The 23,635-nt window shown below is 69.3% G+C and overlaps 3 protein-coding genes across 3 annotated transcripts; 2 read left to right on the top strand and 1 right to left on the bottom strand.

Annotated features, from left to right (window-relative positions):
• The first annotated feature begins 166 nt into the window (after nucleotides 1-166).
• PPP1R9B (protein phosphatase 1 regulatory subunit 9B) lies at nucleotides 167-9,148 on the top strand. Its single transcript, XM_079328049.1, has 10 exons — nucleotides 167-1,591; nucleotides 3,856-3,988; nucleotides 4,068-4,188; nucleotides 5,059-5,163; nucleotides 5,523-5,658; nucleotides 5,931-6,083; nucleotides 6,182-6,235; nucleotides 6,975-7,204; nucleotides 7,311-7,407; nucleotides 9,022-9,148. The coding sequence occupies exons 1-10, from the start codon at nucleotides 308-310 to the stop codon at nucleotides 9,073-9,075; spliced, it is 2,367 nt and encodes a 788-aa protein (XP_079184175.1). The 5' UTR covers nucleotides 167-307; the 3' UTR covers nucleotides 9,076-9,148.
• Nucleotides 9,149-10,816: 1,668 nt separating this feature from the next.
• On the top strand, nucleotides 10,817-16,682 carry SAMD14 (sterile alpha motif domain containing 14; the record flags this gene model as incomplete). Its single annotated transcript, XM_079327566.1, has 10 exons — nucleotides 10,817-11,046; nucleotides 12,755-12,806; nucleotides 13,577-13,704; nucleotides 14,298-14,556; nucleotides 14,629-14,716; nucleotides 14,955-15,029; nucleotides 15,097-15,253; nucleotides 15,752-15,859; nucleotides 15,936-16,091; nucleotides 16,539-16,682. Exons 2-10 carry the CDS (start codon nucleotides 12,767-12,769, stop codon nucleotides 16,680-16,682), a joined length of 1,155 nt encoding a protein of 384 aa, XP_079183692.1. The 5' UTR covers nucleotides 10,817-11,046; nucleotides 12,755-12,766.
• Nucleotides 16,683-17,073: 391 nt separating this feature from the next.
• On the bottom strand, nucleotides 17,074-22,906 carry PDK2 (pyruvate dehydrogenase kinase 2). The gene is made up of 11 exons (XM_079327535.1): nucleotides 22,696-22,906; nucleotides 21,140-21,281; nucleotides 20,407-20,478; nucleotides 20,014-20,198; nucleotides 19,609-19,698; nucleotides 19,300-19,377; nucleotides 18,730-18,806; nucleotides 18,544-18,642; nucleotides 18,355-18,462; nucleotides 17,736-17,849; nucleotides 17,074-17,664 (listed from the first exon to the last, which is right to left on the bottom strand). Exons 1-11 carry the CDS (start codon nucleotides 22,811-22,813, stop codon nucleotides 17,524-17,526), a joined length of 1,224 nt encoding a protein of 407 aa, XP_079183661.1. The 5' UTR covers nucleotides 22,814-22,906; the 3' UTR covers nucleotides 17,074-17,523.
• Nucleotides 22,907-23,635: the final 729 nt, after the last annotated feature.

Here is a 23,635-nt window from a genome sequence, read left to right as displayed (position 1 = left end):
CAGCGCTGCTCAGACCCAGAGGGCTCTGCGGGCAGCGGGGCGGGCAGAGCGCGGCGGCGGCGGCGGCGGCGGCGGCTCCATCACCGGCGCGCAGAAAGGGGAAGAGGAGGAGGAGGAGGAAGGAAGGGAAGCAGGAAGGAAGAAGAAGCGCCGCGGCGGAGAAGGGGGGCCCCGCGGGATGGCCATGGCCTGACCGAGCCGGGGCAGCGCTGCCCCCCGGCACAGCCCCCCCCGAGCCCCGGCACAGCCCCCCGCCCATGGCGCGGTAGCGGCGGCGAGCGATGCGGGAGCCGGGAGCACCGGGACCATGCTGAGGACCGAGGCCGGCGGGGCCGGGGGCTCCCCCTCGGCCGGGGGCGCGGCGGGGGCCGGGGGGGGGCTGCGCAGCGCGTCCCCGCACCGGAACGCCTACGAGGCCACCATCCAGGCCCTGGCTCCTACAAAGGAGGCCGATGGCGAGGACGGCAAGAAGAGCCGGGGGAAGAAGTATGGCTCCAACGTGCATCGGATCAAGAACATGTTCCTGCAGATGGGGACGGCGCCCGGCCCCGAGGGCGCCTGCGACCTGGCCAAGGCCAAGGAGAAGCCGGTGCGCCTGTCGCTGCCCCGCGCCGGCAGCCTGGGCGACGGCGTGGACCAGGGCAGCCTCCTCAAGCTGGGCACCAGCGTCTCGGAGCGCGTCAGCCGCTTCGACTCCAAGCCCGACAAACCCTTCTCCAAGCTGCAGGAGACCCGCAAGATCTTCGAGAGGAGCCCGCAGGAGAAAGCCAGCAGCACCAAGCTGCTGCTGCGCAAGGAGCGCGCCGGCTTCCAGGACCGCAAGCTGGACGTGGTGGTGCGCTTCAACGGCAGCACCGAGTCTCTGGACAAGCTGGAGGCGGACGCCGTGTCGCCCACCGTGAGCCAGCTGAGCGCCGTCTTCGAGAAGGCCGACCTGAGGAACAACCTGCACAAGGCGCAGGGCAGGGCGGCCGCGCCGCTCCAAGCCAAGGCGGTGGCCAAGAGACCCCGAGTGTTCGCGCCCGGCGCCGAGGCCGCTCGCCCCGGCGAGGGTCGCGCCAGCCCGGCCCGGGCGCGGCCGCAGGACGAGGAGAAGGCGGCGGGGAAGAGCGGGCGGCCGGCGGAGAAGGAGGCGGCGGCGCCCAGGGTGCAGGAGGTGTGCAAGATCAAACCCGTGGAGGTGGAGGAGAGCGGAGAGGGCGAGGAGGAGGAGGAGGAGGAGGAAGCGACGGGCGAAGCGCTGCCCGAGCCCCAGGCGGCCAAGGGGGACGAGGGTCCGGCGGCCGCTGCCCCCCGGCCGGACGGGGCCGCGGGGGTGGCCGCGGGCTCGGAGGGCGTCAAGGGCGAGCGGGCGGAGGAGGGCGATGGCTCCGAGGAGGCCAAGAAGGAGGATTTCTCCGAGGCGGACCTGGTGGACATAAGTGCCTACAGCGGGCTCGGGGAGGACTCGGGGGGCAGCGGGCTGGAGGAGGAGGAGGAGGCCGAAGGGCTGTACGAGCCCGAGTCGGGCTGCGTGGAGATCCCGGGGCTGTCCGAGGAGGAGGAGCCCGTCCCCAACCGCAAGATCCAGTTCAGCACGGCCCCCATCCAGGTGAGCCTGGGGGCGGCTGGGGAGGGAGGGAGGGAGGGCAGCACGGGAGGGGCAGCAGGGTCAGGGGCACCCCAGGTGAGGGGCAGCCCAGACTGGGGTATGTGACCCCCACGAAATCCTTGGCAGGCACAGAAAAAGGGACTGAGGGCTTGTCCCTGTCTCCATCCTTGTCCCTGTCCCCATCCCTGTCCCTGTGCTGGGGAAGCAGGGCCTGGGCCTGGCTAATGAGCTGCTTAATGAAGCGCCATGCCTGGACCCCCAGGTGATGGGGACAGGTGACACTAGGACCAGTGTGATGGGGACAAGTGACACTGGGACCAGTGTGATGGGGACAGGTGACACTGGGACCTGCTGTGATGGGGACAGGTGACACTGGGACCAGTGTGATGGGGACAGGTGACACTGGGACCTGCTGTGATGGGGACAGGTGACACTGGGACCAGTGTGATGGGGACAGGTGACACTGGGACCTGCTGTGATGGGGACAGGTGGCACTGGGACCAGTGTGATGGGGACAGGTGACACTGGGACCTGCTGTGATGGGGACAGGTGGCACTGGGACCAGTGTGATGGGGACAGGTGACACTGGGGCCCCCTGTGACAGGCCAGCCCCGCCTCGTGCCCAGGCCGGGCCAGACCCGCTCCATATTTTGGGTGGGGATGCCCGAAATAGCCCCGAGCGAGGCGCTGGGGCCGGGCTGGGCCAGCCTGGGCTCCTCCCAGCCCGGGGGTCCCTGGGGACAAGGGACAAGGGGGCCGGGGGAGGGGCAGGGGACGGGACATGCCCCCCGTGTGCCCAACGCGGTGCCCAGGATGATTTCGGGAAGGGGAGGAAGAGGAGGAGGGGAGGAAGAGGAGGAGGGGAGGAAGGGGAAGTGCCGCGGCAGCGTGGCCGGGTGGGCGGCAGCGCAGGGATCCTGGGGTCCCCCGGGGTTTGGGGAGGGGGATAAAGGGGCCGCGCCGCTATTTTGGGGTGTTCCCTGCCCCCTCCCGCCCGGATCCCCCCGGCCGCAGGAGCAGCGCTCGCTTTGTGCCGGAGCCGCGTTATTTTTAGACCCGGCCTAAATTCTGGCTCTGAGTCAGAGCGGGTGGGTGGCCCCAGCTGGGACGGGGGACAGGCCAGGGGACACTGAAGTGGCCTCGGGCCCGGGGGGTGCAGCCAGCCCGGCCCGGGGGGAGGTGTCCCCGCTGTGGATGGGGTTTTGGGGATTTTGGGGGTTTTTAGGATGCTCTGCTCAAGCCAAAGCCTCTCAGCTGAGGGTGGGGTGACACCAGGGCTCAGAGTCACCTGGGAGATGCTGAGCCCCCCAAACGCACTGGGGGGGTGACACTGGGGACCCCCACCCAGCCCAGCACTGGGGGCACATTCCAGGCCCCCCACAGATCCTGACCCCCCCCCAAGAGCCAGGGACAGGGTGGGGGGCACAGCACACGATGATGTGTGCCCTGTCGCCCCCGGGTGCCACTCGGGGGGGTCCTGCCCGTCCCTGAGTGTCACCAGCCTTTGTCCCCGGACACTCAGCCCTAATTCCCTTTGTGGCCAGGCTTTATCCCGTGTGTCATCCCTAATCCCGCCGCTCCCGGGGGCCGGGGCCCCTCCAGGGACATCTGCCAGCCCCGGGCAGCCCCTCCCCGACAGCCCCCGAGGGCAGGGGTGGCACCAGCCCGGGCACAGCGGCCTGGGGGCGCATCCCGGCCCTGCCAGGGAGGGTTTAGGGGTGCCCAGGGGCTTTGAGGTGCCCCATCTTTCTGTTTATCCTTCATTTCCTCTTCCTTTCCTTTTCCCTTTTTCCTTTTTCCTCTTCCTTTCCTTTTTCCTTTTTCCCCTTCCCTTCCCTTCCCTTCCCTTCCCTTCCCTTCCCTTCCCTTCCCTTCCCTTCCCTTCCCTTCCCTTCCCTTCCCTTCCCTTCCCTTCCCTTCCCTTCCCTTCCCTTCCCTTCCCTTCCCTTCCCTTCCCTTCCCTTCCCTTCCCTTCCCTTCCCTTCCCTTCCCTTCCCTTCCCTTCCTTCCCTTCCCTTCCCTTCCCTTCCCTTCCCTTCCCTTCCCTTCCCTTCCCTTCCCTTCCCTTCCCTTCCCTTCCCTTCCCTTCCCTTCCCTTCCCTTCCCTTCCCTTCCCTTCCCTTCCCTTCCCTTCCCTTCCTCCTTCCCTTCCCTTCCCTTCCCTTCCCTTCCCTGTTCCCTCCCCTCCATGCTCCCGCTCTCTGCCCTCTCTGCCCCCTCCCCCTTCATCCTGCCCCCCAATTTGGGGTTCCTGTGCCCCCCAGGTGTTCAGCACTTACTCCAACGAGGATTACGATCGCCGCAATGAGGACGTGGATCCCATGGCGGCATCGGCCGAGTACGAGCTGGAGAAACGGGTGGAGAGGCTCGACCTGTTCCCCGTGGAGCTGGAGAAAGGTGGGTCCCGCCCCCCGCCCCCCAAACCCCACCCCCCCCGGGCGGTGCCACCCCCCGACACGGCCGCGTGTCCCCCCAGACTCGGAGGGGCTCGGGATCAGCATCATCGGGATGGGAGCGGGGGCCGACATGGGCCTGGAGAAACTCGGGATCTTCGTCAAGACCGTGACCGAGGGAGGGGCGGCGCACCGGGACGGCAGGTACGGGGAGGGGGTAAATACGGGGAGGGGGTAGGGTAAATACAGCGGGGAGGGGGTAAATACAGCTGGGAGGGGGTAAATACAGCGGGGAGGGGGTAAATACAGCTGGGAGAGGCGGGGAGGGGGGCGAGGGGGAGGTATGAGTGGGGAGAGGCTGGAAGGGCTGAGGAGGACAGAGGCACTTTCAGTGCCCCAGGTGTGGCAGATGCCCCAGGTGTGCCCCAGCTGCCCAGGTGTGCCAGGTGCCCCAGGTGCCCCAGGTGTGGCAAGTGCCCCAGGTGTACCAGGTGTGCCAGGTGCCCCAGCTGCCCCAGGTGCCCCAGCTGCCCCAGGTGCCCAGGTGTGCCAGGTGCCCCAGGTGTGCCCCAGGTGCCCCAGCTGCCCCAGGTGCCCCAGGTGCCCCAGGTGTGGCAAGTGCTCCAGGTGCCCAGATGTGCCAGGTGCCCCAGGTGCCCCAGGTGCCCCAGGTGCCCAGGTGTGCCCAGGTGCCCCAGGTGCCCAGGTGTGCCAGGTGCCCCAGGTGCCCCAGGTGCCCCAGCTGCTCAGGTGCCCCAGGTGTCCAGGTGTGCCCCAGGTGTGCCAAGTGCCCCAGATGCCCCAGATGCCCCAGGTGCCCAGGTGTGGCAGATGCCCCAGGTGTGCCCCAGGTGCCCCAGGTGTGCCAGGTGCCCCAGGTGCCCCAGGTGTGGCAGGTGCCCCAGGTGCCCAGGTGTGCCAAGTGCCCCAGGTGTGCCCCAGCTGCCCCAGGTGCCCCAGCTGCCCCGGCTGCTCAGGTGTGCCAGATGCCCCAGGTGTGCCCCAGGTGCCCCAGCTGCTCAGGTGCCCCAGGTGCCCAGGTGTGCCCGCCCTGTGACCCCGCCTTGTCCCCAGGATCCAGGTGAACGACCTGATCGTGGAGGTGGATGGCACCAGCCTGGTGGGGGTCACTCAGAGCTTCGCCGCCTCCGTGCTCAGGAACACCAAGGGCCGTGTCCGGTACGAGGGGGGTGGGAGCCCCCCAGTCCCTGCTGAGCCCCCGTGCCCAGAGTGACCCACCCGTCCCCAAAATGTGCCCCAAATGCTCCCCACTCACCCGCTGCCCCCACAGCACCCCCTGAACCTGCTGCTCCCAGGAGAGTGTCCCCTCAATGTCCCCTGAGTGTCCTCTGGGTGTCCCCTCAATGTCCCCTGGATGTCCCCCGGGTATCCTCTGCCTGTTCCCTGCCTCTAACCCCTGGTTGTGTCCCCTCAATGTCTCCCTGGCTGTGTCCCCTGGGTGCCCCCAGTGTCCCCAGTCCCCCCTGACCCTGGGTGCCCCCAGTGCCCCCCTGTCCCCCTGACCCGGGCCCCCCCAGGTTCCTGATCGGCCGCGAGAAGCCGGGCGAGCAGAGCGAGGTGGCGCAGCTGATCCAGCAGACGCTGGAGCAGGAGCGGTGGCAGCGAGAGATGATGGAGCAGCGCTACAGCCAGTACACCGAGGAGGATGAGGAGGTGAGGGGACAGCCAGGGCACCAGGGGACAGCCAGGGACTGCCAGTGGGCACGGGCCCGGGGGTGGCACAGCAGGGGACACGGCCCGGGGGTGGCACAGCCAGGCACAGCAGGGGACACGGCCCGGGGGTGGCACAGCAGGGGACACGGGCCCGGGGGTGGCACAGCAGGGGACACGGCCCGGGGGTGGCACAGCCAGGCACAGCAGGGGACACATCCCGGGGGTGGCACAGCCCGGCCCCCAGGTGCCAGCCCCGTGCTGTCCCGCCGCAGACCGGGGAATACGCCACGGACGAGGAGGAGGAGATGAGCCCCATGTTCCCGGGGGGGGACATGGCCATCGAGGTGTTCGAGCTGGCCGAGAACGAGGACGCGCTGTCCCCCGTGGAGATGGACCCCGAGAAGCTGGTGCACAAGTTCAAGGAGGTGAGGAGGGGCTGGGGCTGGGGCTGGGGGCTGTGTCCCCCCATGCCCCCCCGTGTCCCCCCCGTGTCCCCCCCGTGCCCACCCCGGCTCTCCCGCAGCTCCAGATCAAGCACGCCGTGACCGAGGCTGAGATCCAGCAGCTCAAGAGGAAGGTGAGGGGGGGTCCTGGCTGGGCTGGGGGCGGGGGGACACCCTGGCAGCTGTGCTGGCACCCTGGATGTCCCTTCTGCAGCTGCCCTGCACGTGCCACCCCATGTGCTGCCACAGCCTGCGTGCCACCTGTCTGTGCCATGTCACTGCCATCCCAGTCACCTGCCTGTGCCATGTCACTGCCATCCCTGCCACCTGCCTGTGCCATGTCCTGTGTGCCACCTGCCTGTGCCATGTCACTGCCATCCCTGCCACCTGCCTGTGCCATGTCCCTTCCCTGTTCCCTGGCTGTCCCATGTCCTACCCCTGGATGCCCCCCGTGGTGACCCCTCTGTCCCCTGTCCCATGTCCCATATCCCACCCCTGCCCCCCGTGACCCCGCTGTCCCCCCATGACCCCGCTGTCCCCTGTGACCCCACTGTCCCCTGTGACCCCGCTGTCCCCCCGTGACCCCACTGTCCCCTGTGACCCCGCTGTCCCCCCGTGACCCTGCTGTTCCCCCGTGACCCCGCTGTCCCCTGTGACCCCGCTGCCCCCCGTGACCCCGCTGTCCCCCCGTGACCCCGCTGTCCCCCGTGACCCCGCTGTCCCCCGTGACCCCGCTGTCCCCCATGACCCCACTGTCCCCCCGTGATCCCGCTGCCCCCTGTGACCCCGCTGTCCCGCCGTGACCCCGCTGTCCCCCGTGACCCCGCTGTCCCCCTGTGACCCTGCTGTCCCCCGTGACCCCGCTGTCCCCAGCTGCAGAGCCTGGAGCAGGAGAAGGCTCGCTGGAGGGCCGAGAAGGCACAGCTGGAGCAGAGCGTGGAGGAGAACAAGGAGCGCATGGAGAAGCTGGAGGGATACTGGATGGAGGCGCAGAACCTGTGCCAGGCCGTGGACGAGCACCTCAAGGAGACCCAGGCCCAGTACCAGACCCTGGAGCGCAAGTACAGCAAGGCCAAGAGGCTCATCAAGGAGTACCAGCAGAAGTGAGGGCAGCTCCCGTGTCCCTGCTGTCCCCTGCTGTCCCCCGCTGTCCCCCGCTGTCCCCCGCTGTCCCAGTCCGGGGCTCACGCTCCCCCGCGTGTCCCGCAGGGAGATCGAGTTCCTCAAGAAGGAGACGGCGCAGCGGCGAGTGCTGGAGGAGTCGGAGCTGGCGCACAAGGAGGAGATGGAGCAGCTGCAGGAGAAGGTGGGCAGGGGGCGCCGGGACGCGGCGTGTCCCTGACCCTGCCCCCGCTGCCCCCGCTGCCCCCGGCCCGACACGGCCCCGACACGGCCCCGACACGGCCCCGACACGGCCCCGACGCCGCTCCTGCTGTGCCAGCGATGGATCCCGGGACCTGCTCGGCCACCGGACCCTGCTGGGCACCTGCCAGACCCCAATGGGCACCCAGAGCTCTGCCAGACCCCGGAGCTGTGCCAGACCCCACTGGCACCCGCAGCTCCACAGTTCTCCCTCCGGACTGAGCCCACGCTGGATCGTGGGGGATCTGCTCCTGCTGGACCCTGCTCGGGATCTGCTCGGGATCTGCCCCGGGTGCTGCTCTGGGCCTGGCATCCCCTAAAGGAGAGAGAGAATCTGCGTGGGCAGCGGATCCTGGCTGTGTGTGGGATCTGCCGGGATCCGGTGATGGGTGCCGGGATCCACCCTGACCCTGGTGATCAGTGCCAGGATCCACCCTGATCCTGGTGATCAGTGCCAGGCACGGGGTCTGCTCCCACCCTGACCCCGGTGATCAGTGCCAGGCACGGGGTCTGGTCCCACCCTGATCCTGGTGATCGGTGCCAGGATCCCCCTGGGATCCCATGCTGGTCATGCTGGATCCCCCAAAGGGCCCCGTGGATCCTGAGCCAGCCCTGCTGTGAGGCCAGGGCCATGTGGGGCACAGTGGATCCCAAAGGATCCCACAGGATTCCACAGGATCAAAGGATCCCAAAAAGATCCTGTCTGGGGTCACCAGATCCCAAAGGATCTCCTGGGATCAGGGGATCCCAAAGGATCCCATGGGATCAAATGATCCCAAATGATCCTGTCTGGGCTCACTAGATCCAAAAGGATCTCCCGGGATCAGGGGATCCCAAAGGATCCCCACAGCATCCCCCGTGGTCAGAGGATCCCCCAGGGGGTCAGGAGGCACCAGGGCACAGCGGGGAGGCCCCCAACACCCAGCACAGCCCCCCCACCCCAGCCACCCCCCCAGAATGTCCCCTGGCATCCCAGAGACTCACCCAGTGCTGCCTGCAGCCCCCTCCCCATCCCAGCCCATCCCAGTGCCCCCCGTGTGTGTCCCCAGTCACCCCCGTGTCCCCCATTTGTCCCTTCAGTCACTCCTGTGCCCCCCGTGTGTCCCCCCCCTGTGTCCCCTCAGTCACATCTGTGTCCCCCCCGTGTCGTGCCCCCCGTGTCCCCCATTTGTCCCTCAGTCACTCCTGTGCCCCCGTGGGTCCCCCCGTGTCTCCCCTGTGTCTCCTCAGTCACATCTGTGTCCCCCCCGTGTCGTGCCCCCCGTGTCCCCCCTGCCGTGTCCGCCTCCATGTCCCCCCGTGTCCCCAGTGTCCCCCATGTCCCCCCGTGTCCCCCCGTGTCCCCAGTGTCCCCCATGTCCCCCCCGTGTCCCCCCGTGTCCCCCCGTGTCCCCCCATGTCCCCCGTGTCCCCCCGTGTCCCCACAGTGTCCCCGTGTCCCCCCGTGTCCCCCCGTGTCCCCCCCCGTGTCCCCGGTGTCCCCCCGTGTCCCCCCGTGTTTTTTTTGTGTCCCCCCCGTGTCCCCCCGCTCAGACCTGTCCCCTTTGCTGTTTTTCAGATCTCCGAACTGGAGGCCAAGCTGCAGACCTTGAAAAATTCCAACCCGACCTAAACCAACCCTCAACCCGCAGCGATTCCGGCCCGGGGGGGCCTCCCCTCCCCCTCCCCACCCCGCCCCGCCCCCTCCCCTGCCCAGCCCTGCCCCAGTGGGGAGGGGGCCAGACCCCGCCAAGGCCTCCTGGTGCCCCCCACCCCCCCAGGGGGCACAGACAGCGGGGGGGGGGCGGGGGGGTCACCCCGCGTTCGTGTCTGTGTCCAGTGTGAGTCTCGTGGTGACGTGATGGACCCGGGGGAGGGGGCGCGGCCCCCCAGGCCCCCCCCCCCCCCCCCCAGCCCCCCCCCCCCCCACTGCTGGTTGGACTCTGAGGGGGGGGACACAGGACAATGTCCCCCCCCGCACCCCAAATCTGAGCCAGCTGGGGGGGGACACTGGGAGCCCCCCCAGACCCAGCTCCTGCTTTTGGGACTGACTGGAGCACGCCGGGGGGGCCCGCTGGACTCTGCCCCCCCAAAATCCACATCGAGGAGACCCCGGGACCATCGCCAAGCGGGGGGACACCCCAAATGTCCCCCCTTCCCTCTCAGTGCCACCATCGCCGGGCGCGGGGACCCCTGAGCCTTTGCCAACCCCCGCAGGGGATGGGGGAGCCCAACCCCATTGCCCCCCTCCCCCAGGAATGGGGGGGCTGCCTGTGCCCCCCACCCCGCCAACGCCCCCCCCACACCGAGCCCGGGGCTTTCGCCTTCCCTGGCCGAGTGGGGGGCACACACGGGGGTCCCCTCTGGGGTGGGGGCGATGCTCCCACCCTCTCACCTGTAAATAACCCCCCCCCCAAAAATCACAGCATTTCTCTGGGGCTGGGAACCCCCCCCCCCCAAAAAAAAAAAATCACAGCATTTCTCTGGGGCTGGGACACCCCCTCCCCAAATTCCGGCCACCCCCAGCCGGCCCGGGGTGGGGGGGGTCCCCCCGTTATTTTTCATTTCTATTCTGCCCCCCCCGCCGCCGAGTCTCCGACAGTAACTGGATGTGGGGGCAACTGGGAGCCAGAGCTGGTTAAACTGGGAGAGGGGGAGGCGGGGGAGGGGAGGGGAACGCGTGGGCTGGGGGAGGGGGCGGGGGGGGGGGGTCCGACTGGATTGGAGCCGCTCGGGGGGGGGGGGGGGGGATATTTAACGGGGGGGTGTCGGGGAGCCCCGGGGGGGGCCGGGGTTATTTAATCTCACACGTGTACCTGTGGGTGTATATACTATATATAATGTACCTATGTACGCACCGCTCCGCTCTCGCACCCCCAAAAAACGCCGCCCCCCCCCAAAAAACGCCGCCTCGGCCTCCCCCCCCCGCCTCCTTCTGCCGGCGGATGGGCCGGGGGGAACTGGGGGGACTGGGAGGGGCTGGGGAGGGTGGGGGGGATGTGGAGGGGGTCGCGGAAAGGAGTGGGGAGGGGTGGGGGGCACTGGGGGGGATGGGGGGGGACTGGGGGACAGTGGGTGACACTGGTGGGGGTGGGGGACACTGGGGACGATCGGGGGTCTCCACTGGGGGTGGGGGGCACTGGGGACGATCGGGGGTCTCTGCTGGGGGTGGGGGGCACTGGGGACGATCGGGGGTCTCTGCTGGGGGTGGGGTCTCCGTGGCGCGCGCTGCCGCCGCCGGTCGCTGTCCCTTCAGCACCGCGCGTGTCGCTCGGTGCCCGCTGTCCCCGCCGCCCCCGGCGCTGTCCGTGCCATTGTCCCGGTGTCCCCCCGTGTCCCCCCCGTGTCCCCCCGTGTCCCCCCCGTGTCCCCCCGTGTCCGCTCGGCCCCGGTTCGCTCCGGGCGGGGCAGACCCCGCCCCCGCCGCCCCCGCCGTTTCCGGGTTCCTGTGTCCCCCCGCGGCCCCCGGCCCGGCGGGGCGGCCCGGCCCGGCCCGGCTCGGCTCGGCTCGGTTCGGCTCGGCCCGGCTCGGCTCGGCCCGGTTCGGCTCGGCCCGGCTCGGCGGGAGGAGACCGGGGCCGATCAGGATGCCCGAGGAGCGCGGGTGAGTCGGGATGAGGGGGGGAACGGGCAGGGCGTCACCCTCGGCCAGTGGCCCCGGTACAGCCCCAGCCCCCGGTACAGCCCCGGTACAGCCCCATCCCCCGGTACAGCCCCCGGTACAGCCCCCGGTACAGCCCCATCCCCCGGTACAGCCCCGGTACAGCCCCCGGTACAGCCCCCGGTACAGCCCCATCCCCCGGTACAGCCCCAGCCCCCGGTACAGCTCCGGTACAGCCCCCGGTACAGCCCCATCCCCCGGTACAGCCCCGGTACAGCCCCATCCCCCGGTACAGCCCCCGGTACAGCCCCCGGTACAGCCCCATCCCCCGGTAACAGCCCCGTTACAGCCCCCGGTACAGCCCCCGGTACAGCCCCATCCCCCGGTACAAGCCCCAGCCCCGGTACAGCTCCGGTACAGCCCCCGGTACAGCCCCATCCCCCGGTACAGCCCCGGTACAACCCCCGGTACAGCCCCATCCCCCGGTACAGCCCCCATCCCCCGGTACAGCCCCGGTACAGCCCCCGGTACAGCTCCGGTACAGCCCCCTCCCCCGGTACAAGCCCCAGCCCCCGGTACAGCCCCGGTACAGCCCCCGGTACAGCCCCGGTACAGCCCCCGGTACAGCCCCCGGTACAGCCCTATCCCCCGGTACAGCCCCATCCCCCGGTACAGCCCCGGTACAGCCCCCGGTACAGCTCCGGTACAGCCCCAGCCCCCGGTACAGCCCTGGTACAGCCCCCGGTACAGCCCCGGTACAGCCCCAGCCCCCGGTACAGCTCCGGTACAGCCCCCGGTACAGCTCCGGTACAGCCCCATCCCCCGGTACAGCCCCGGTACAGCCCCCGGTACAAGCCCTATCCCCGGTACAGCCCCGGTACAGCCCCGGTACAGCCCCCGGTACAGCCCCCGGTACAGCCCCAGCCCCCGGTACAGCCCCGGTACAGCCCCGGTACAGCCCCATCCCCCGGTACAGCCCCCGGTACAGCCCCCGGTACAGCCCCCGGTACAGCCCCAGCCCCCGGTACAGCCCCGGTACAGCCCCGGTACAGCCCCATCCCCCGGTACAGCCCCGGTACAGCCACAGCCCCGGTACAGCCCCGGTACAGCCCCAGCCCCGGTACAGCCCCGGTACAGCCCCGGTACAGCCCCCGGTACAGCCACAGCCCCCGGTACAGCCCCGGTACAGCCCCGGTACAGCCCCCGGTACAGCCCCAGCCCCGGTACAGACCCCGGTACAGCCACAGCCCCCGGTACAGCCCCGGTACAGCCCCAGCCCCGATCCATTCCCGATCCATTCCCGGTCCATTCCCGGTCCATTCCCGGTCCATTCCCGGTTCATTCTCGGTTCGTTCCCGGAGCTGCCCCTCCCCCGGTACAGCCCCATCCCCCCGGTTGGATATTCCCGGTACAGCTTGATCCTGATCAGAATTCCCGATCCATCATTCCCGGTTCGGAATTCCCGGTCCATCATTCCCAGTCCATCATTCCCGGTCCTGTCCCCGCCGGTCCCGGTTGTCCCCCTCCCCCCCGATGCTGCCAAGGCCCGAGGAGCCCCCGCCGCCCCCCGAGACCTCCCGACCACCGTGGGGGGAGGTTTTAACCCCTTCCCAGCCGCGCTGCAGAGAGGGTGCCCAGCCCCCCTCACCGGGGGCACCGGGGGGCACAGAGGGGCTGAGCCCTCCCCCCTGAGTGTCCCCTGCGCCCCCAGCTCTGTCCCACCATGTCGGTCTCCAGGCTGCAGGACACGGACGAGGTTTTTGGTGCGTTCCTGGGGGTGCAGAGCCACCCGGGGGTCCCCACCCACCCTCAGTGTCCCCCTGTGTTGGGGGGAACCCCGATCTGGGCTTGGGGACACGGGGAGGTTGTGGGGAAGGGACACGGGGACACGGGGACACACAGGGGGGTGTGGGGGTGACAAAGACCTGGAGACGCGTTCCGGGCACACGGGAATGGGGGTGATGGGGACCTGGGGCAGAGCCCAGAGCCCTGGGGTGGGGTTGGGGTACAGGGGGGACAGTGGGGGGATCCCAGTGGGACCTGGGCAAAGCGTGTCCCTCCTGGGTGACAGGGACACTCTGCTCAGGGTCACCCCACGCCTCTGTCCCCATGGGGGCTCCTCTGAACTCTTCTCTCTGTCCCCCTGTCCCCTGTCCCGCCCCGCCGGGGTGCCCCATCCATGTCCCCAATGCTCCGCTCTCCTTGTGCCCCTCCTGTCCTGGGACCGCCCACCTGCCTTTGACTGTCCCTCTGTCCCTCTGTCCCTCTGTCCCCTCTGCACTGGGCTGGCCTTCCCTGTCTGTCCACCTGCCTCCAACGCTTCCCTGTCCCTTTCTTGCTGCTCATCCCTCCTCCATCTCCTGTCCGTCCGTCCATCCATCCATCCATCCACCCGTCCGTCCGTCCGTCCATCCCTCTCCCCCGCCGTTCCCGCTCTCTCCCTGCCCATCCCCCCCGCTGTCCGTGTGTCCGTCTGTCCGTCCCGGCGCCCCGGGGTCTCTGTCACTCCCAGATTTTACCGCTGTGGTTCCAGAGACGCCGCGCCTGGACAGCAGCCTGCACAAGGCGCGCGCCCGGCTCCTGGCCCGCCAGCGGCCCGCGCGCTCCCGCCTGCGCGACAGCGCCAGCTCCGCCGAGGGCGACGAGGGGCCCGAGGGCGCGGTGAGACCCGGGGACACCGGGGACACTGGGACAGTGCGGGCACCTGGGACACCGGGGACACCGGGGACACCGGGGACACTGGGGACACCGGGGACACCGGGGACAGTGCGGGCACCTGGGACACCGGGGACACCGGGGACACTGGGGACACTGGGGACACTGGGGACACCGGGGACACCGGGGACACTGGGGACACTGGGGACACCGGGGACACCGGGGACACTGGGGACACCGGGGACACCGGGGACACCGGGGACTTCGGGGACACCGGGGACACTGGGGACACCGGGGACAACGGGGACACCGGGGACTTCGGGGACACTGGAGACACTGGGGACACCGGGGACACCGGGGGCACCGGGGGCACCGGGGACACCGGGGACACCGGGGAGGGCGCTGGGGGATTTCAGGGCTGGGGTGTCACAGGGATTGAGGTCACTGAGGATGGCATTGGAGGGATTTCAGGGCTGGGGGTGTCACAGGGACTGGGGACACCAAGGATGAGGATGTCATGTTTGGGGACAGGGAAGGGGGTCTAGGGCACAACCCCGGGGGGCTGCAGGGGTCTGAGCCCCCCGCCCGCGTCCCCGCAGGGCACTGAGGGCGAGGGCAGCCCCCCGACCCCCTCGCCCTTCTCCCGCACCGACGGCTTCTCCTTCGAGCCGGGGGTGGCCCGGCCGGGTCTGGGGGACCCCCCGGCCCCCGCGCCCCCGCTCAGCCGCTACCGGCCCCTCACCCACACCCCGTCCCAGGAGGAGCTGTCGGGGCCCCCCGCACCCCAATCCTGCCCCAGCTCCGACAGCTCCCCCCGCCTCGCCCGCCGCGACCCCCGGCCCCGGCAGCACAGCCAAGGTGAGACCCACCCCCGAGCCCCCTGGGGACGCCCGGGGGGACAGGGGGTGACAGCCCCGTGCCACCCCGCAGATGACAGCCGGGACACGAGCCCCCCCGAGCCCGCCAGCCCCACCGCGGGGCTCGATAAGAAAACACGGAGGAGGTTCTTGGATTTGGGGTGAGAGCCCGGCCTGGGCGGGGGGAGGAGAGGTGGGGAGGGGGACAGGGGGATGGGGGCAGAGGGACAGAGGGACAGAGGGCTGTGGGCATGGGTGAAGGGATGGAGAAATGCAATGGATGGGAAAATAGATTCGGGGAATGGATGGATGGATGGATGGATGGATGGACGGACGGACGGACGGACGGATTGGGGAGTCCTGGTGCCACAACCTTCAGGTCACCACCGCTGTCCCCAGGGTGACCCTGCGCCGGGCATCCTCTGGGAAGAGCCGCAAGGAGAAGAGCAGCAGCCGCCTGTCCATGGGCAGCAGGTGAGGGACGCTGTGGGGACACCCTGGGGACAACCGGGGACAGCCCCTGACACCGCCCTGTCCCCAGGGAGGCGGCGGAGGGGCCCGGCCGCCCCTCGGGGTCCCCGTTCCTGCCCTTCTCGTGGTTCTCGGACAGCTCCAGGGGCTCCGGCTCCCCCGGCCCCGCGTCCCCCGCGGGATCCCCCCGGCACGAGCGGCTCAGCCCCGCCAAATCCGCCTCCCAGGTGAGCGCCCGGCAGGTGACACCAGCTCCGGGGACAGGGGACAAAGCCTCAGAGGGTCAGGGTGGCTTTGTGGGGGTGTCAAAGCCCTGCGGAGCCAAAACAGGTACCGGGGCGGGGCAGGGTTGGGTGGTTTTAGGGGGATCAATGCTCTGAGGGGTCTGGCAGCCCAGCTGGGGGCTGTGGGGTGGCTCTGGGGTGGCTGTGTGGCTTTGGGGTGTCACTGTGGGGCTGTGGGATGTCACTGTGTGGCTTTGGGGTGTCACTGTGGGGCTTTGGGGTGGCTCTGGGGTGGCTGTGTGGCTTTGGGGTGTCACTGTGGGGCTGTGGGGTGGCTCTGGGGTGGCTGTGTGGCTTTGGGGTGTCACTGTGGGGCTGTGGGGTGTCACTGTGGGGCTGTGGGGTGGCTCTGGGGCTGTGGGGTGGTTTTGGGGTGTCTCTGGGGGGCTCTGGGTTGGCCCCGCCGTGGCCCCAGCCCTGTCCCCCCCTCCCGCTGCCCAGGACTCGACGCTGAGCGAGGACTCGCCCCCGTCCAGCGCCAGCCCCCGCCCGCCGGGACCCCCCAGGTGCTCGTACCGCTACCACACCCTGTCCCAGTCCTCGGACGAGGTGAGCGCGGCCAGGGGGGCACGGGGGAGTCCCCCCAGCTCCGGGGACCCCCGGCTGAGCCCCCACCCGTGCGCAGCTGCTGGAGGAGCCGCCGGGCGCGGCCGCGGGCTGGACGTGCGGGCAGGTGGGCGAGTGGCTGCGGAGCCTGGGCTTGCAGCGCTACGAGCGCGGCTTCTGCGAGCGCGGCGTGGACGGGCCAAGCCTGCTGCTGCTGGACGGCGCCAAGCTCAAGGTGCGGGCCGGGGGGCTCCGGGGACCCCAAAAACGGAGTGGGGGAGGTTCGGGGTGCTCCAGGGACCCCGAAGATGGAGGGGGAGAGGTTCAGGGTGCTCCTAAGGGGGGTAGGAAGGTCTGGGGGGTTCGGGGTACCCTCAAGGGGGGTTCCATGAGAGAGGAAGGGCTGGGGGGTTCGGGGCACCCCAAAAGTTGGTTCCATGAGTGTCCAAATCCCGCTGGCCGAGCCGGCCGCTCCATGGGGCGGGGGGTACCCCAAAGGGCGATCCCAGGGGACCCCCAGGGATGCGCTGTGGGGGCGGGGGGCTCGGGGGGGCTCGGGGGCAGCTCCGGGGGGGCTCGGGGGCAGCTCCGGGGGTCTCGGGGGGCTCGGGGGGCTCGGGGGCCGGGGGCAGCTCCGGGGGGACTCGGGGGGCTCGGGGGCAGCTCCGGGCCGTGTCCGCAGGCGCTGGGCGTGGGCAGCTCGCAGGACCGCGCGGTGCTGAAGCGGCGGCTCAAGGAGCTGAGCCTGGCGGCCGAGCGGGAGCGCAGGGCGGAGAAACAGCGCGACAAACACCAGAAAAAGGATCAGGAGCAGCGGCGCAGCTGAGCGGGGCGACCCCCTGCGCCCCCTCCCCGCCCACAGCCCCCCGGACACCGCGGGGGACACCCGGGGGACACGGAGGGACCCGCCGCCCTCCCCACCCCCAGCCCGTCCTGTCACCCCCTCCTGTCACCACCCCGAGGGGCGGGGGTCCCAGCCCCTTCCCCCCACCCCCGGCACCGTCACACACGGGCACCCCCAAACTGGGGTGACCCCGCACCCCCCGCACCCCCCCAGGGAATAAAAGGGTATCAAGGGCCAGTGCAAAGAGGAGTGGCCGGTGTCACCTGTCTGGGCGCCTCCTGTCCCCAAGTGCCACCCCAGGACTGAGCCCTCAGCCCCCTCTCAAATCTGGGGGGAAACTGAGGCAGCAGGACCCCAAAGCACCACAGGGGGGTTCAGTCAACATCGAATTTATTGACACTGGGAGGGGGCTGGGAGGAATTTGGGGGGTGGGAGGGGGGTTTGAGCAGGTCACAGCAAGTGGGGGGGACACGGGGGTGGGGACAGCTCAGTAGTGCAACAACGGGAGGGGGACAGGGACAGGAACATGGGGAGGGATGGGGGGCTCAGGCCTGGTCCCCCCACCCCACCAGGGTGCAGGGAAGCGCTGCTGGTCCTACTGGGGCAGAACCAGTCCCTTACCGGGATGGGGGGCACCCTCTGGGGCGGGTTGGGGAATTTCGTAAGCCACAAGTGCTGCTCCAACCCCCCCCTCAGCTCTGTCCCTAAGTGCCACCAAGGTGGGGCCGCCGGGACACCCCCACACCCCAAACGCCAAAACACCAACCCAACCCCCCCGGGGCGCTCAGGGACCGCCGAGGGCGGGTCGGGGGGCTCGGGGGGCTCAGGGCACGCGGTAGGTGGAGGTGTTCTTGGGCTCGGTGCTGGGCACGCACCAGTCCCCGCCCTCCTGGCTCGCCTGGTAGTGCCGCCACGCCGACTTGTTGTACACGGGCAGCCGCTCCACCGAGTCCGTGGACAGCGCCTGGGGGGGCACGGGGGGCTCAGCGGGGCCCAGTGCCCCCCCCAGCCGGGGTTGGGGGACCCGAGCCCCACCTTCAGGTAGATGACGGCGTCGGTGCCGAAGCCCTCCATGGAGAAGAGCTGCAGGTCGCCCTGGAAGTACTTGGCGTAGAGGCGGGAGATGGGCAGCCCGTAGCCAAAACCGGCCTGGGGAGAGGGGCTGGGCTGGGCTGGGGGCGCCCCGGGGCTGGGGGCACCGCGGGGCACCCCCGGGGCACCCCCGGGGCAGCCCCAGCGCCCCAAGCAGCGCCAGGAGCGTGCACCAATGGGACACAGAATGGACACAGGGCCCCTGCCACCCCCAGGGGTCCCCATGAAACCTCAAAGGGTCCCTGTGCCACTCAAAGGGTCCCCATGCCACCCCAAATGTCCCCAAAAGGTCCCAAGCCAAGCCCAAAGCTCTCCATGGTACTCCAGCCCACCCCAGCCACCCCCGACCACCCCAGCCACCCCCAAAACACCCCCAGCCCATCCCCATCACCCCCAAAACACCCCCAGCCAGCCCCAAAACACCCCCAGCCCATCCAAATCACCCCCAAAACATCCCCAGCCCATCCCCATCACCCCCAGACCTCCCTGGGTCACTCCAGCCCACCCCCAGCCCACTCCACCCCCATCTCCCCCCACCCCCCATCGCGGGGGTCTCACGAACCAGGGGCGCCCCCCCGGAGCCCAGCTGGGGGGTGGGGGCTGTGGAGTACATGTAGCTGAAGAGCCGCTCGATCTTCCTCAGCGGCACGCCCATGCCCCTGTCACTCATCTGGGGACACAGCGCGGTGACAACCCCGCTCCTGTCCCCGCTCCTGTCCCCCCTGTCCCCCCGTGTCCCCCTGTCCCCTACCCGGATGGACAGGTCCTCCTGGCCCAGGGCCACCATCACCCTGACGGGCGGCAGCCGCGGGCTGCTCTCGTGGCTCTCCACCGTGGCTCGCATGGCGTTCTGGGGACACAGCGCCAGGGTCAGGGGACACAGAGCCCCCCGGGACCCCCGAGAGAGCCCCTCGGGACCCCCAAAGGGCCGGGGTACCTTGAAGAGCTCGAAGAGCATGTGGTACAGGTGGGAGGGGACGTAGACGATGCTCACGGGCTGCTGAGCGTTGCAGGCTGGGGAGGGGGACACTGCGGTTGGTGGGGACAATCCCAAAGCTCCCCCAGCCCTAAATGGGGCACCTGAGAGTCCCCCAACCCTAAAGGAGACAAGAATCCTCCAGCCCCAGGGACCCCAACCCAAATTGAGCCACACAAGAATCCCCCAGCCTCAGGGACCCCAACCCAAATTGAGCCACACAAGAATCCTCCAGCCCCAGGGAACCCAACCCAAATTGAGCCACACAAGAATCCCCCAGCCCCAGGGACCCCAACCCAAATTGAGCCACACAAGAATCCCCCTGTCCCAGGGATCCCAATCCTAAAGGAGCCATTCAAGATTCCCCTGCCCAGGCCCTCCACTGTCCCCTCACTGTCCCCTCATTGTCCCCTCACCCCCGCTGTCCCCTCCACTGTCCCCTCACTGTCCCCCTGCTGTCCCCTCCCTGTCCCCCCCCTGTCCCCCCCCCGTCCTCCCCTGTCCCCCCTGCCCCCTCCCCCTGTCCCTCACCGTTGACCTCCTCGATCTCCAGCTCGGGTGAGGCCATGTAGTATTTGTCACACAGCAGCTTGGCCATGTTGTAGGCGTCTGGCAAGGGGGACACAGAGCTCAGCACCCCCAGGAACAGCAGCAGCAGCTTCTGGGGTCCCCCAACATCCCCCATCCCTGCACATCCCAGGATTTTGAACAGCTCAGGGGACAGTCTGGCTGAGGCCACCCCAAACCTGTGACAGGAGTGGTCCCAAGGGGGACTTTCCAGTGACCCCCACCCCCCAAATTCCCCCTCCCCGGTGGGGTGGGACCCCAGACCCCACCAACCTCTCACCACGTTGGCCACGTTGCAGTGGGGGTCGATGCTCCCGATGTGCTTGGGGTGAGCAGGGTTGGTGCTGCCATCGAAGAGCAGGGCTGGGGAGGGGACAGAGCAGGGGACAGCTGGGGACACCCCGGGGACAGCCTGGAGACAGCCAGGGACACCCCGGGGACAGCCTAGAGACAGCCAGGGACACCCCGGGGACAGCTGGGGACACCCAGGGATGATGGGGACCCTCAGGACAAACTGCTGGGGTTAGGAGGGGACCCTTGGGGCAGGGAGAACCTTGGGGAGCTCCCTGGGGTTGGTGGGGACGCTGAGGACAGAGCCTGGGGACACTGTGGGGGTTCTGGGGACACTGTGGGGGTGCGGGGACAGCCCGGTGCTCCCCGGCCGCCAGCCCCGCTCACTGTGCTGGTTGATGAGCATGCGGATGGAGATGCGGCTCAGGTAGAAGCGGTCCAGGAAGTACTGGATGTTCTGGTTGGACACGGGGTCGTCCCCGTACGTCTCCTTGTACTCGATGACCCCCTGCGCCATGGTGGGGACAACGTCGTTGTGCCGGTTCCGGATTGTCACCAGCGCGTTGGTGAACCTGCCCCGGGGACAGCGACAGCGCTGGGGACACCCGGTCCGGCCGCAGCCGCGATCCAGGCCGGGATTCCCCGGGAGCTGAGGGCGCTGGGAAAACCCGGAGCGGATTCCGGTGGAACCTGGGGGTGACACCAGCGCGGCTCTGGGAGGGGGTGACACCCCGAACCCTGGCACTGGGGACAAGGACGCGCTGTCACCTCCCGACTCACTGTCCCAGCGTGGCTTGGTCCTCGGGGTCCTTGTCGTGGAACTCCATGATGTCCAGCAGGCTCTGGACGTACCTGGGGGGACAGGACATCCCCCAGCTGGCACACAGGACACCCCGGTGACACCACGCAGGGCCAGCACCCCTCAACGCGGCCCCCACCCCAAAACCTGCTGCACCGGGGTCACTGTCCCACCCCACTGCTGGCACGGGGCCCTTGGGGACACCTGGTGACACGGTGGGGTTGGGCTGTGACAGGGGGTGGCACTGCCAGACCCCTGGTATGGCCTGACCCCGTGGCACGGCCAGATCCCGCTGGCAGCGGGACAAACTGGACACTGGGGACAAACAACAGGTCACGTGGTGGCACTGGGAAACGGGTCACGCTGCTGGCAGTGGCACGGGGACACTGAAAGGGACAGGGACATCCTGTGGCCTGGCCCCTTCAGGGAGCAGGTGGCACTGGTGGCCGTCCCCTGCTGGCACGGGAGTGTCCCCAAAGGACCTGCAGCCCGTGCCACCAGCCGGGGAGTGCCCTGCCTGTCACCCCTCCCCGTGTCCCCCTGTGCCAGCTGTGGGACACACCCGAGGTGACAGCGGGGCGACAGGAGGGTGACAACAAGAGCATTGGTGGCAGCGGCTGCCCAGCGGAGTGGCCAGGGCGGGACCCCGCGGGGCCAGCAGCCCGGCGGTGGCAGTGTCGCCGTGTCGCCGTGTCCCCCGCCCCCGGCACTGACCAGCTCTGCACCAGCTGCACGGAGGGCGTGCGCAGCACCCGGTCCGGCAGCAGGTTGATCTCCTTCATGATGTTGGAGAGGCGCACGGGCAGCTCCTGCCGCAGGAAGGCGAACGACGTCTTCTCACAGGCATTGCTGGAGCCTGGGGACACGGGGGGACACGGGGGGACACGGGGTGAGCACCCACGGGACCCCCAGAGCCAGCGCTGGTGGCACTGCCACCCCTCTGGCACTGTGGAGAGGGGACAGGAGCAGGTTTAGGTCCTTGGCTGGGGAGGGGGTGAGGGCTGGGGGACACTGGGGACACTGGGGGGACATGGAGGGCTGAGGGAGGACAAGCTGGGTACCCAGTGCCACCCAGAACGGCCCAAACTGGGGCTGGGAGAGCCCTGAGAACAATCAGGAGGGGAGAAGGAACCTGGGCCACCACCAGAACCCAAGAGGGGACCCCAGCCAGGGGACAGGGGGGCACAGCTGACCCCAAACCCCCTGGAGGGACAGAGCCCTGGGGACAGGGGACACTGGGATGGAGCTGGGGGGACACTGGGATGGAGCTGGGGGGCACTGGGATGGAGCTGGGGGATACTGGGATGGAGCTGGGGGGACACTGGGATGGAGCTGGGGGACACTGGGATGGAGCTGGGGGGCACTGGGATGGAGCTGGGGGGACACTGGGATGGAGCTGGGGGAATACTGGGATGGAGCTGGGGGATACTGGGATGGAGCTGGGGGGACACTGGGATGGAGCTGGGGGGACACTGGGATGGAGCTGGGGGGATACTGGGATGGAGCTGGGGGGACACTGGGATGGAGCTGGGGGGATACTGGGATGGAGCTGGGGGGACACTGGGATGGAGCTGGGAGACACTGGGATGGAGCTGGGGGATACTGGGATGGAGCTGGGGGACACTGGGATGGAGCTGGGGGGACACTGGGATGGAGCTGGGGGATACTGGGATGGAGCTGGGGGGACACTGGGATGGAGCTGGGGGGCACTGGGATGGAGCTGGGGGGACACTGGGATGGAGCTGGGGGGCACTGGGATGGAGCTGGGGGGCACTGGGGGACCCCAGAGCGCAGCCCTCTTTGGGGGGCCAGGCTGGGTGGCAGCAATGGGGACATTAGCGGGGGATTGGATGGGAGGGGGGGGTCCCGGCTGCCCCCCCTGGGTCAGGAGAGCGGGGGTCCCTCACAGGGGGTTTCGGGGTTATGAGGGGCGGGGGGCAGAGGGGACACCCCCAAAAGCGACCCATTAGGAAAGCACGCTCCGCCCGCACGGATTTACCGGGGGTGTTGTTAAACCCCCCAAGCCCGATAATAACGGGATATTTGGGGGGTCAGAGTTACCAGGCCAGGCACGGAGGGAGGGGCAGCCCCCAGACCCGCAGATTGAGGGGAATTCCCTGAGGGGGACGGGATTCCCGGGCGGGAGTGCCAAGGGTTTCCCGAGGGGGTTTGTTAGCAATTCCCGCTGTGCACGGAGCGCCCGCCCCCGCACCGGAGCCGTCCCTGTCCCCGCAGCGGGGGCTCCCCGGGGCTTTTTTCTCTTTATTTACCGAAGTCCAGAAACTGCTTCATGGAGAGCGGCGACGGCGAGAACTTGCTGAAGTGCTCGATGTAGGTGGGGACGCCGGCCAGCGCCGCGCGCTTCCCGAGGCACCGCAGCAGCCGCATGGCCCCGCTGTGCCCCCGCTGTCCCCCCGGTGTCCCCCCGGTGTCCCCTCGGCCCCCCCTCAATGTCCCCTCACGGTCCCCTCAGGGCCCCGTGAGCCCCCGGCCCGGCCCCGCCCCCGCCGCACCGCGCGCAAACAACACACCCGCTGTCAGTCACCGCGCCTCGGCCAATCAGCGCCCGCTCTGCCTCAAACCCCGCCCACACGCCCTGCCAATCCGGCTTCGCCGTTGGGCACGCCCCGCTGTCAATCACCGCGAGACACGCCCATAAACGGAAATAATACTGCCCGCCCCCTGTCAATCACCGCGAGACACGCCCATAAACGGAAATAATAGTGCCCGTCGCCTGCCAATCACTGCGAGCCACGCCCCTCAACGGAACCAATGCTGCCCTTCTCGCTGTCAATCATCGCCTCACGGCCAATCAGCGCCCGCTCCGCTTTGAGCCCCTCCCCACTCGGAACAGCCCCGCCCCTCGCTGCAGCACAGCCGCTCATTTGCATATTCAGGGTTCCCATCAGCCCCTCGGGGGTCTCAGGCCACTTCCCGGGGTATTTTGGGGGAGGTTGAGCTTTTCCCGGTGGCTCGGAGGTGTCTGAGCCCATCCCAACCCCGGCATAAGCGCCCTGATCACCTTCTACCCCCCTGCGGTACATCATTCACCCCCTCCTCTTTTTGCCCCCCACCCCCAAAACCCCCCCAAGCCCCCATCCCACCCCCCAGCCACGACACGGAGGGGACACGAGGTTACAAATCCCAGAGCGAGGCTTTATTGTGCCCCGGCGAGAAAGGGGTGGGGGGACTTTGGGGGCCGGCTGAGGG

Source organism: Erithacus rubecula (genome assembly GCF_903797595.1).
Source record: "Erithacus rubecula genome assembly, chromosome: 27".
In the NCBI taxonomy this organism is placed as follows: domain Eukaryota; kingdom Metazoa; phylum Chordata; class Aves; order Passeriformes; family Muscicapidae; genus Erithacus; species Erithacus rubecula.
Note: the sequence above shows the minus strand (reverse complement) of the source record. Positions and strands in the feature narration are given on the sequence as shown.